The sequence below is a fragment of the Pan paniscus genome, chromosome 9 (assembly GCF_029289425.2).
Source record: "Pan paniscus chromosome 9, NHGRI_mPanPan1-v2.0_pri, whole genome shotgun sequence".
NCBI lineage: Eukaryota > Metazoa > Chordata > Mammalia > Primates > Hominidae > Pan > Pan paniscus.
In genome coordinates, this window is record NC_073258.2 from 69,259,781 (window position 1) to 69,272,969 (window position 13,189).

At 55.2% G+C, this 13,189-nt stretch overlaps 1 protein-coding gene across 2 annotated transcripts in view; it reads left to right on the plus strand.

Annotated features, from left to right (window-relative positions):
• Positions 1-5,772: 5,772 nt before the first annotated feature.
• LRP5 (LDL receptor related protein 5) overlaps positions 5,773-13,189 on the plus strand; it is a 137,648-nt gene continuing 130,231 nt past the window's right edge. For both annotated transcript variants that reach the window (XM_034933196.4, XM_063608621.1), the window contains exon 1: positions 5,773-5,995. In XM_034933196.4, coding sequence (XP_034789087.1) covers positions 5,911-5,995 — 85 coding nt within the window. In that variant the 5' untranslated portion in view covers positions 5,773-5,910. The remainder of the gene's footprint in view (positions 5,996-13,189) is intronic.

Here is a 13,189-nt window from a genome sequence, read left to right on the forward strand (position 1 = left end):
CAGGAGGCAAGTTATGTGGCAAGCAAAATGATCAGGAGAGTCAAACAAACAGCTGCAGAAACGGATGGACGATGACTGTCAGAAGGAGGAGAGAAGTGGAGGGTGACAGCCGAGGTGAGTGCCTGGCTCATTCATCCTCACTCCCTCTCTTGAATCCATGTTAATCACAATTTACATGAATGTAGTGCTTTAAAATTAAGGTATATAGAGAAACCCCATCTCTACTAAAAATACAAAATTAGCCGGGTGTGGTGGCGCATGCCTGTAATCCCAGCTACTCGGGAGGCTGAGGCAGGAGAATCGCTTGAACCCGGGAGGTGGAGGTTGCAGCGAGCCAAGATCTTGCCATTGCACTCCAGCCTGGGCAACAAGAACAAAACTCCAACTCAAAAAAAAAAGGTAAGGTAAGGCTTATGCTTATAATCCCAACACTTTGGGAGGCCAGGCCAGGAGGATGGCTTGATCCTAGGAGTTCAAGACCAGCCTGGGCAACACAGTGAGACCGCAGCTGTCCCCCATCTCTATAAAAAATTTAGAAAAATTTTTTAAAGTGCTAAAATTACAGGCTTTTTAAAAGTGGTAGGATTATAGGCTGGGGGGTGGCTCATACCTATAATCCTAGCACTTTGGCAGGCTGAGGAAGGTAGATTGCTTAAGCCCTGGAGTTCAAGACCAGCCTGGGCAATATAGTGAATCCCCATCCTTCAAAAATATTAGCTGGGTGTACTGGCACATACCTGTAGTCCCAGCTACTTGGGAGACTGAAGTGTGAGGATCACCTAAGCCCAGGGAGGTTGAGGCTGCAGTGAGCCAAGAGTGCACCACTGCACTCCAGCCTGGGCAACAGAGTGAAACCTTGTCTCAAAAGAAAAAATTATCCAGGTGCGGTGGTGCATGCCTGTAGTTCCAGCTACTTGGGAGGCTGTGGTAGGAGGATCACTTGAGCCTGGGAGGTTAAGGCTGTAGTGAGCCGTAATCACACCACTGCACTCCAGCCTGGGTGAGACAGCTAGACATTATCTTAAAATAAATGAAAAATAAAAGTAAGGTAGAAAGAGTATTTTTAAAAGTCTTATTGGAGGTTCACATCAGCACTGAGAGATAAGAAATAGAGCAGATATCATGATTCCCACTTTATGAATGCAGAAACTGAGTCCCAGAGAGGTGAATCCAGACTGTGTCCTTCACACCCCAGCTGGCTCATAGAAACCATGGCCTGTTACCAACCAAGCCCTCCAGAGCCCAGCACTGTAGGCCGATGGCGGCCTTCCCTGGCCTGCTCCTGGGGCAGGTTGCTGAGAAGCATTGCCTGTTTTGGGGAGAGGCCTGCGGCGGCCTGAGGAATGAGCCTGGCAGTGGGCACTGTCACTGGGGCCTCCTCCGGCGCTGCCCTCAGGAAGATTCTGTGGCTCCGAAAGCCCCAGGGGCACCTCTGACCACAGCAGTCAGTCCTGCCGGGTTGGGGGGGCTCTTGTGCCCAGCGTAACTTCACAGAGCCAGCATGTTCCAGCCTGGGAGGGAAACCAAAAGGCACTTTGCCCAAGTGTCACAGGGCTGAAACGGCATCCTCATGGGCCCCTGTCCCCGGAAGCAATGAGATTGGACAGGTGCTGAGCCCCTGTTACTTCATTGGGATGGACTTGCATCTAAGGAACGAACTGAGAGTGAACATTTCCAAATTTGAGGCCTAAGAAAAGTTTGTTGGCCTGATGAGCCGTGACAGGCAACCGTCTGGGGAAGTGGAAGCTCAGCACATCCTCCGGCTACTTATTACGTTACTGAAGGGTCTAAAAATGACTGTCCTTGGGGTGCTGGAATCCTGCAGAATAAAATAGTGCTGAATTTTAATTCATTCTTTGCAAATGAATGTTCTCAAGGCTCCGGTTGGAGTCAGGCACCCTGGGACCTTGCAGTAGTGTGCTTTGGGTCCCAGGTCACAGCACAGCCCCTTTCTTTTTTTTTTCTTTTTTGAGATGGAGTCTTGCTCTGTCGCCCAGGCTGGAGTGCAGTGGCGTGATATCGGCTCATTGCAACCTCTGCCTCCCAGGTTCAAGTGATTCTCCCGCCTCAGCCTCCCGAGTAGTTGGGATTACAGGCGCCCGCCACCAAGCCCAACTAATCAGCTAATTTTTTTTTTTTTTTTTTTTTGAGATGGAGTCTCACTCTGTCGCCCAGGCTGGAGTGCAGTGGCGCAATCTCAGCTCACTGCAAGCTCCGCCTCCCAGGTTCACGCCATTCTCCTGCCTCAGCTTCCCAAGTAGCTGGGACTACAGGTGCCCGCCACCACGCCCGGCTAATTTTTTGTATTTTAAGTAGAGATGGAGTTTCACCATGTTAGCCAGGATGGTCTCGATCTCCTGACCTCGTGATCCACCCACCTCAGCCTCCCAAAGTGCTGGGATTACAGGCATGAGCCACCTCACCTGGCCTTTTTTTTCTTTTTTTTAGAGATGGAGTCTTGCTCTGTCGCCCAAGCTGGAGCATAGTGGCTCAATCTCGGCTCACTGCAACCTCTGCCTCCTGGGTTCTAGCAACTCTCCTGCCTCAGCCTCCCGAGTAGCTGGGATTACAGGCGCATGCTGCCATGCCCAGCTAATTTTTTGTATTTTTAGTAGAAACGGGGGTTTTACCATGTTGCCTAGGCTGGTTTTGAACTCCTGACCTCGTGATCCACCCTCCTCGGCCTCCCAAAGTGCTGGGATTATAGGCGTGAGTCACCGCATCCAGCCCACAGTCCCTTTCCTCTCTGGGAGTCTCTGGTGGCCCCTTCATAATGCTTTTTTTTTTTTTTAATTCTTGGTACATTTTCTATGTAATCATTTCAATAACTGACTGTCCAGTAGAGTCTTTAGTTTTTCTGTATCCCTTCCCAAATTTAGAAACCTGACTTGAACTTTGGGCCAGTTGTAATGTGTCCTCTATGACAGGCCATCCTGGGCCCCCTTCCCTTCGTTCCTGTGGCCGGAGCCCTGAGCAGGCCCCATCCACTTGAGTCCAAGAGGCCCTCTCTCCTGGCTGCTACCATTGTACCCACCTGCTGGCCAGGCCCCCACAGGGGCCTCTTTCCTCCTGACAGTCTCATCCCCACTCAGCAGCCAGAGTGCCTTCTTTATAAATGTAGATCAGATCCTTTCACTGTATTTGTTCATCCAACACACATTTACTGAGCACCTACTGTGTGCTAGGCCCTGGCACGGGCACAGGAAACACATCAGGGAATAAAACTACACTCTCTGCTCTCCTGGAGCTTCCATGCTAGTGGAGAGAAGAAAGATACGTAAACATGTAATGAGTCAGGTGGTGATGAGTACAAAGGAGAAAAGTAAAGCAGAGAAATGGAGTAGAAAGTGCTGGCAATAGTGGGTGGTGGTGGTGGGGGGTGTGGTTTGCAATTTTCAACAGGGGTCCTCAGGCCTGACTGAGGAGCTGAAGAGGTAAGAGAGTGAGCCACGAGGCTAAGTGGGGTGAAAGAGTTGGAGCAGAAAAGGTGGGAGGATCACCAGGCATGATGGCCCCTCTCTGTAGTCCTAACTACTAGAGACAGGCTCATGCCTGTCATCCCAGCACTTTGGGAGGCCGAGGCAGGTGGATCATCTGAGGCCAGGAGTTCAAGACCAGCCAGACCAACATGGTGAAACCCTGTCTCTACTAAAAATACAAAAATAAGCTGGGCGTGGTGGCACATGCCTGTAATCCCAGCTACTTGGGAGGCTGAGGCAGGAGAATTGCTTGAGCCTGGGAGGCAGAGGTTGTGGTGAGCCAAGATTGCCCCACTGCACTCCAGCCTGGGCAACAGAGTGAGATCCCATCTCAAAACAAAACAACAAAAGCTAACTACTTGAGAGGCTGAGGTGGGAGGATAGCTTGAGCCCAGGAGTTTGAGGTTGCAATGAGCTACGATCACACCACTATACTCCAGCCTGGGCCACAGAGTGAGACCCTGTCTCAAAAAAAAAAAAAAAAAAAAAAAAGAGTCCCAGCAGAGAACAGCAAGCACAAAGGCCCTGAGGCAGGAGTGCACCTGGTGTGTTTGAGAACCCACAGAGACACCACTGTGGCTGGAGCAGGGTGAGATGTGGGAAGGGAGTGGCTAAGGAAGCTGAGAGGTCAAGGAAGAAGTGTGGTTGGAGCAGGCCCTGCAGGTGCCGAAGGCTTTTGCTTCTTTCCTGAGATGGCAGCCCTCACGAGCCCTGGAGCTTCCCTGGCTGCCATGAGATCAGGTGGAAGGGGGTCGAGGCTGCAAGTGGGGACGCATGAGCGGGTGACAGGTGGCAGTAGTAGAAGTGTAAGAAGAGCTGGGAGTCTGGGTCTCTTCTATCTTGAAAATAGAACCCCAGGCTGTGCTGGTAGAGCTGGATGCAGGGTGGAAGAAGGGAAAATATTTTTGCTGCTTAAATCCTAGCCTGGCTTCCCATTGCTCGTGGGGTGCATTCTCGATTCCTCTTCCCCGCCTGAGGTCAGACATGTGCTGGCCCTGGCTGGCCTCTCCTGTACCTTCTACCACCAGCTCCAGCTCATGGCCTGATGTGGTTCCTCCCCCGAATCCAGCGACCGGGTTGCCCTCTGCCCCAGCGCCTCCTCCGTGGATGTCTGCTCTTCCTGAACTGCCCTCCCACCGGACGGCTGCTCCTTGGTAGCAGCTCAAGTGTCCTTCCTTCCCTAAGCCAGTTTCCCCAAACACTGCAGCACAACGCCCTTCATTTCTCATGGCATTCTTCATGGCCTGTCAATGGGGCTTTTGTTGTTTTAATTTTCTGTCTTCTTGTTTTTGTTGGTCTTCCTAGAATATAAACCCCATGAGGGCAGAGGCGTTCAGCCTGACTCCAGCCTGGCAAAGCTGTCACAAATCTGGAGGAACACACACGTTCACGGGCACTCAGTTCTGTGAGGTATTGCAAGCCCTCTCTGAACTTGCAAGGTGGCCATTGCTGTCCCCACTTTACAAGGGAGGAAAGAGTGCTCGGAGAGGTTCTACTTAGACCCGCCAAGGGCACAGTCGTTCTAGAAAGTAGCAGACTGGGAGTTCCAACTTGGGCTTGCTGGTTCCAGAGCCCCTTCTGTGCCCCTTCCAGGCTGTGCCTGGGTGAGATTCTTCTCCTACCAGCACGTCTTCTTCCTGGAGGGTTCAGTGGCTGAGCTGACACCGGTGGGCAAGAGGCCCTGGCAGGCTTGTTGAAGGACTCAAAGGTGGCGTCTGGGAGCCTGGCGGGACTTTCTCCCTGTCAGCCTAGAGGCACTTTTAGAGGAGTGTGTCTGTTTCGCAGTCTTCGTGTCTCATAATTCATAACTAAGGTAGAGGGTACACATTTAGTTTACAGTAAAACCTCAAACCCACCTCCACTCCCAGCCGGCCACTTCTCTCCCTGTTCCCTTCTCTGCCCTCCACAGGTGAGAACAAATGTCCGGGGCCGCCCCGTGGGGCCCCAGGCTGCCCGCCCTGAAACTGCCTCGCTGTGTGCCCTTGGGCAACCCCGCCCTGCTCCGTGCCTCAGTTTCCCCACTCATAGAGGCTCCACAGGTGACACACCTGGCTCCGGGCCCCATCGGCCGCCGGGCCCCGCGGGGCGGAAACCCCGCGCCGAGCCTCCCGGAGGCACCTCCAGGGCAGGGCGGGGAGCGCGGGGAGGGGCCGCGGGGACCTGGGCCGCTGGGGCCGCCTGGCCGCCGGCCGGCTCCGGGGGGCGCCCGCGGGAGGGCGCGGCCGGCGCGGGGGGCGCGGGCGGCGGCGGCGGGGGGCGGAGACGCGGCGCGGCTTCCGCTCCCGCGCGCCCAGCTCCCTCCTCCCCGTCGTCCTGGTCCGCGGCGCCCGAGGAGGGAGGCGGAGGCGCCGGGAGCCGCGCGAGGAGCCGCCGCCGCCGCGCCATGGAGCCCGAGTGAGCGCGGCGCGGGCCCGTCCGGCCGCCGGACAACATGGAGGCAGCGCCGCCCGGGCCGCCGTGGCCGCTGCTGCTGCTGCTGCTGCTGGCGCTGTGCGGCTGCCCGGCCCCCGCCGCGGGTAGGTGGGCGCAGGCCGGCCTGGGGCCGCGGGTTGCTCGGACAATGGCCCGGGCGGCCCCGCGGCCAAGTGCGCGGGCGCCGCCGCCGTCTCGGAAGCGACTTGGCGAGTTGGGAGCGAGTTGGGGCGCGCGCCCGGGATCCCCCTGCCGTCCCCGGCGTCCCCGCCACGCGCGGGCCCTTTGTCTCCCCACCCGGGCCCTCCCCGGGGACGCTGCGTCCCGGGCTGGCGAGGAGGGCGCGCGGGCGGCGCCCGCTCCGCCAGGTGCGGCGCGAGCGGGTCCTCACCTGCCCGAGCCCGCGGGAAGCCGGGAGCCGAGCCCGCGCTGGGCCCGTGTGGCCCGGGCCGGGCAACGAGCGGGGACTTGGGGCGCGGAGGCGGGCCTGGCCCGGGGAGCCGGTTCGCAAGCCTGTTTCCAGCGGCCGCGCGGCCGCCCCGCGTGCTCCGAGGACGGGCTGAAGTTGCAGCGAGAAAGTTCTGAGCCCGGGTGCGGGGCGGCCTGGCCGGTGGCGCTGCTCCTGTGAGCCGCGTGGCTGTGGGTTTCCAAGCGGACTGACACCTGCCAGGTGCCCGGGCGACCCGAATGCCCCGTGTGGCCGCCGGGTCCCCAGATAGTGTCCATCCCCGGGTCGGCTACGCGGAGGTGACGTGGTCCCAGAGCGCAGGGCAGTGGGGGAGGCAGGCTTGTGCCTCAGTTGTACACTCCCGTGGGGAGAGGTAGGGCCGGGGAACTTTCTCTCCAACTTTTGGTGTTTCCCAGGGGGTGGAGTTGAGGTCAGGAGGACTCAGGAAACTTAAGCAGTCGTGAAACGCTACACATGTTCTTTTAATTTGGAGATTGCCATGTGGTTTTTCAAGCAAGCCTCTTGCTACCTAAATCATTCTCTTCGGATGTGCGTGTTTTGTTTTTCTGGAGTATGGCTGGCCAAGTGGCACGGCCGCAAGTGCCTGTGCACGCCGGGGCTCCTGTTCTGTTTGTGGCAGTTTAGCGGGGAGGACCTCGGGCCCCTTTGTCTGGGCCTCCTTAAGGCAAACAGCTGTCTCCCTGAATATTTCCAGTGTGAATGGTGCAGCGGGGTGGCCCTGTAGTCAGATCCCCCAGGCTGCAGCCTCTGCCTGGAGGTGTGGGGGACAGCGGGGAACAGGAGGAGCTTGGAGTTTGTTTCACGTCCTCCTGCCTCTGACCCAAGCCTAGAGATTCTATGGACAGTTTCACCCCAAATCTGCCTCTTTCAGGAGCGTGTTTACATTGTGGGGCCTTGTCTGGAGCTAGCAAAACAAGGTGAAGACAAAACAGCGACAGTATCTGGGGAGTACAGGCCAGCGCCGCTCCTTTTTCCGGAAATGCCTGGGTCAAGGAGGCAAAAGGGGTTTTGGGGAAGCTGTTTGTTTTAAAGGGGGGGTTTCTAGGCCGACCGCGTTGCCTTTCACCTCATTGCAGTTTTGGGTTTTGTGCACGTTTTGGGGTGATGTTGCTGGAGTCAAATGCCTGTTGTCCATGTGGTTCGAGCCCCTAAGGAGAAAGAATTATAGCTGTAGAGTTCAGTTGTGTGTGAGGCAAAAATAGAGTTGATTATTTTAACATTAGGCAGCAAGGCCTGGGAGCCCCAGCGAATGTGGTGATCCAGGCCTAAAATGGAAGGAAAGGGAGGAATCTTTCTGCAGAACGGTTTTGATGTTATATCCCTGGTTTTCTGTGTGAGATACATGCCTCGGACCTCAGCGAAGCCAGTTAAGTGGGCCGCTAATTATTTTTCCTGATTGCTTCCTGTTGCAATTGGAAGCTGTGAACGCACGGAAATGGCTTTGTTCTAGTGGTCCCAGTGCTGAGAACTTCCCCAGCTCCCAAGCCCTAGTCCTCTCTCCTCGGGGCCCAAGTGCTTGTTCCAGGGCCGGCCTGTCCAGGCACCCCCTCTCCCCCTGGAGTTTCCTCCTGTAGATGCCCAAGGCCAAGGCCGGGCCCTCTGGGAGAGCCCAGAAGGGCTGAGTGGGGTTAACCAAGTGCTGTGTGGAGCACCCTGAGAGAGTCCCCTCCAAAGCAGGGCCCCGTGTGTTTAGCTCCCCTCTTCAGTTCCAAGAAATTCGCCGGTGAACCCGATCCAGCATTTGTTCAGCACTTTTCTGGGGAGATTCACCTCGTGCTTCCTGTCGTTTTTGGAACCCGTTTAATTTCAGCCGTGCTGTGTCACTGCTCAGGCATTTAGTAGAACTCACACACACGGGTGGGGGATGTAGGCAGGTGAGGCCTCTGAGTTGCTTTCTCCCTTGCAGCGACGGGTTGCAGGGCTGATGGGGGTGGAGGGGTTTGGGGTCAGACCCACCTGGGTTTACATGCTCAGTGGCTGTTTGACTTCGGGCACCATACCTAGTTTCCGTTATCTCACCCCGTTCCTCTCCCAGGCTATGGGGAGCCCTAAGTGCCCTGTGTGAGACCTTTAGCCCCATCCCTGGCAGAGCTGCAGTGAGCGCAGTTGTGTGTCAGAGTCCTCGATCTTTCTGGCCCCAGCCGGTCTAGAGGCTGTTATTACAATAGTCTGGATTTTTCCTGTATGACCTTGGACATCCAGTCCACTGACAAACTCACTCACTCACCGCTGCAGCCCTCGGGGGCAGGAGTAGTTAGTTAGCACTGTGGACAGAGCCCCTGCGCCCAGGGTCTGATTCCAGCCTGGTCGCTTCCTGTGCTGGGAGGCTTAGGAAGCTGATGCTACCTTTGTGTGCCTCAGTTTTCTCACCTGTAAAATGGGAATAGAATCCTTCCTACCATGAATTCAGTGAGTTAACGTGCACCTGGCCCGGTATAATGCTGTTGCTGTTTTGCTTTGGTGTCTGCTACGGAGTGAAGTGCTAGGGTTGAGTGCGATAGAATGGCAGATAAGGCCCCGCCCCTGCGGGCAGACAGGGAGGGGAGGACAGGGAAAGAAGCTTTGCAGCTATGCAGAGGTGGGCCACGGGTGCTCCTTCACCCTCGGGGTGTCCTGCGAGAGGCCCTTAGAGGCCAGATCATGCTGTGGAGTCTGGTTGTGATCCACAAGGCAGCGGAAGCTTCTGGAAGGCTTTAGGCAGGAGTTACAGGAAATGCAAGCTAAAGCCAGATCTTTCCTAGGTGAAAGGTGTCGAGTTGATTTTTTTTTAAATTGAGGTGAAACTTACATAATATAAAATATTAAAGTATAGAAGGCAGGCATTTAGTATATTCACAATGTTTACAGTCCTCACTTCTATCAAGTTATAAGAGATTTCCATCACCCCCAAATAAAACCCATACCCATTACACAGTGACTTCCCGTTCCCTCTTCCCGGATCCCCTGGTGAACACCAGTCGACTTTCTGCCTCTGGTTCTGCCTGTTCTGGGCATTTTGTATGAAGGGAATCTTACAATGCGTCTTCGTGGCTGACTTCCTTGGTTACTGTAACGTTTTCAGGAGTCATCCAAGTAGTACCACGTATGGGTGTTTCAGCCTCTTATTTTTTTTTTGAAATGGAGTCTTGCTCTGTTGCCCAGGTTGGAGTGCGGTGGTGCGATCTCGGCTCACTGCAACTTCTGCCTCCTGGGTTTAAGTGATTCTCCTGCCTCAGCCTCCCAAGTAGCTTGCATTACAGGTGCCCGCCACCACGCCCAGCTAATTTTTGTATTTTTAGTAGAGACGGGATTTCACCATGTTGGCCAGGCTGGTCTTGAACTCCTGACCTCAAGTGAGCTGCCGGCCTCAGCCTCCCAAAGTGCTGGGATTACAGGTGTGAGCCATCACGCCCGGCCTATTTCAGCCCTTTTTGTGGCTGAATAATATTCCATTGTGTGGAGGGACCACATTATATTTGTCAGTTCATCCGCTGATTGGATTGATCTTGGTTGGTTGCGTCTCCCAGCCAGCACGAGCAGGTCTCATGCATCCTGCATCCTGGTGGAGGTGGCTGGTGGGAGGATCTGGCCTGAGATTCTCCTGCCGAGGTTCAGGAACGAGCCAGGTGATGGGGACAAGTTAGGGAGTCAGTGCTGGCATCTCAGAGGAGGGGCCTGGGCCCTGAGAGGAGTGCTGGGAGGGCAGAGTGAGGGCCAAGTTCAGGTTACAGAAGCCGTGAGACAGCCAGACATCTGTGGTTTGTGAGGCCTTGGAGACACTTAATGCGCTCTCCAAATGGGGAGTCTGTTGGGGAGGCCCTGGCGGGAGCCGGGGCTGCATCCAGGTCCTCGGCTTGGTGGCCTTGTTGACTTATTTGTTCAGGAAGCAGCAGGGTGTGGGCTCTGTGCCAGGCCGCCCTGGAGGGCTGTCCTGGGGGCAGTGAGGTCCAAGTGTGATGGGCGGAGGCAGCTGTGGCTTGCTACGAGCCGGCCTCAGGGACCCACCGGCTGGCTCTGGCTGCTCTCTGCATTCTCTTCAGCTCTGGAGAGCCGTGTGCCGGCCCTCAGCCTCAGTTTCCTCATCTGCAAAATTGGGACGATGGTGTCCACCTTGCCCATGCTGGTGGGGTCCCAAGAGCTGGTGTCTGGGGTGAGGGAGCTGGGGGCCAAAAGCTCCTGCCCTGGGGCATCCAGCTGTCCTTTGAAGAGTACCCCGAGGGTGGGACTGAGAGCCAGTCCCCAGCACCCTTGTCCAGATGGGGACCAGGAAGTGGGTGAAGATATTTGGGGTCTGAGCTCTGTGCTGGTTGCCCCCGAGGGGGCCTGGAGCCCTGAGTTAGGAGCAGAACAGGGTGCTGGTCCTATCCGTTCCCTACCTGGGTAGTGGGGGCTGCCTTCCTGGGTTGGGGGTGGGGGGAGCTCCCTGTGCCCCTAAGCCATGCAGAGGCATGCGCATACGCGCAGCTCTTAGGCATGTGGGTGGCGCTCTGAGGTCCCTGCCCATTCCCGAACCCCGTGTGGTGGTCCCTGTGCTCCAGGTCCAGCCTCTGGTTTCCAGTTTGTCCTAGTTTGTCACCTTGTAGGGGGCAGTTGACACTTTGCTGGCCTGACTCGTGGTGTGCCAGAGCCCATGGCTGCTGGGCGACTGTGCCTCTTTCTCTCAGTGGCAGGAGCCTTATTTTCTAATTGAGCCTGATGGGTCAGAGGTTCTGCCACAGGGACACTGTTCTCTGTCTCTCGTGCTTGGGGTCTCCTGCTGTGGACCCCCTGGGAGGTTGTCCTGGGGGTGCGGGGATTGTGCTTTCTGGGTATTTTCTTATTTGCTCTATTGGAGTGTATTTAATTTAATATGTATATTTTAAACATCTTTTAGTTTGCCTTAATGTAATTTTTTTTGAGATTTAATTTTTTTTTTTGAGATGGAGTCTTGCTCTGTCGCCCAGGCTGGAGTGCAGCGGCGTGATCTCAGCTCACTGCAAGCTCCACCTCCCAGGGTCACGCCTTTCTCCTGCCTCAGCCTCCTGAGTAGTTGGAACTACAGGCACCTGCCACCACGCCCGGCTAATTTTTTGCATTTTTAGTAGAGACGGGGTTTCACCGTGTTAGCCAGGATGGTCTCCATCTCCTGATCCTCCCGCTCGGCCTCCCAAGGTGCTGGGATTACAGGCGTGAGCCACCACACCCGGCCTGCTTTTTTTTTTTTTTTTTTTTGAGTCTTGCTCTGTTGCCGAGGCTGGAGTGCAGTGATGCAGTCACCGCTTACTGCAGCCTCTACCTCCTGGGCTGAAGCAATCCTCTCACCTCAGCCCGCAAGTAGTTGGGACCTCAGGTGTGCACCACCACGCCCAGTTGATTTGGTTGTTTTTTGTAGAGATAAGGTTTCACTATGTTGCCCAGGCTGGTCTTGAACTCCTGGGCTCAAGCGATCCACCCACCTCAGCCTCCCAAAGTGCTGGGATTACAGACATGAGCCACTGCGCCGGGCCTTAATGTAGTTTTTCTTGTGGTTAAACTGAGGTGAAGGTTCACTCAAGGAGGAAAGTGGTTTTTAGCCTTTTGAGGGGCTCAAGGACCCCTTCAAGGATATGATAACGGCTCCTCTCCTGAGAAGGTGCTTGGTGGGGGCGGCACAGGCTCCGCTCCACTCCACCCCATTGCAAGAATCCAGGGCCCTGCAGGGCTCAGAGCCCTCTGCCTGCCTCCCTGTGGGGCATTGAGGGGCACTCACCTTCTGAAGGCCTCAGTTTCCTTTTTTTGTAAAATGGAACCAGCTGATTCCAATCTCTATGGTCTCTTCTAGCACAGAGCTTCACATTTTTTCTCCCTTCAGGATCCTGAGGCCTCTGGATCGCTAGAGATTGGGGGTGTCCCCAGAAGAGGCGCTGCTTCTGTGCCCTCCCTCACCCCACCGTGCCTGGCTCCTTCTTTTTTTTTTTTTTTTTTGAGACAGGAGTCTCAGTCACGCCCAGGATGGAGTGCGGTGGCACGATCTCGGCTCACTGCAACTTCTGCCACCCTGGTTCAAGCGATTCTTGTGCCTCAGTAGCTGGGACTACAGGCGTCTGCCACCATGCCCAGCTAATTTTTGTATTTTTAGTAGAGACAGGGTTTTGCCACGTTGGCCAGGCTGGTCTCGAACTCCTGACCTCAAGTGATCTGCCTGCCTCGGCCTCCCAAAGTGCTGGGATTACAGGCATGAGCCACCGTCCCCAGCCTGCCTGGCTGATTTTTAAAAATTTGTCGTTGAGATGGGTGTCTTGCTTTGCTGCCCAGGCTGGCCTTGAACTCCTGGGATCAAGCGATCCTCCCACCTCAGCCTCCCAAAGTGTTGGGATTACAGGCATGAGCCGCTGTGCCCAGCCTATTTTATTATTATTAATATTATTATTTAATTTTATATTTTCTCACTATTGCCCAGCTCCTGGCCTCCAACTCCTGGGCTCAAAGGATCTTCCTGCCTCAGCCTCCTGAGTAGCTGGGACTGCAGGCATGTGCCATCACACCCTACTTTGTACTTTTGCTTTTCTATCTTTGCTCTTGTTAAAAGCCAAGTGCCATTTCATAGTACACAGGTGCACTTGACAGCATTTACCTGATTGAGGAGTTTTTCCAGCCTTCATTGCCATTACAAAGCATGCTTGCTCGTGTGTCTCTGCATGTGTATAAGTGTTTTTATAGGATACATTCCTAGTCAAAGAGTGTGTCCATTTCTGTTTTTAAAGATATTGAGGTTGGGCACAGTGGCTCATCCAGGTAATCCCAGCACTTTGGGAGGTTGAGGCAGGAGGATCACTTGAGTCCAGGAGTTCGAGACCAGCCTGGGCAACACTGGGAGACCCCATGTCTACAA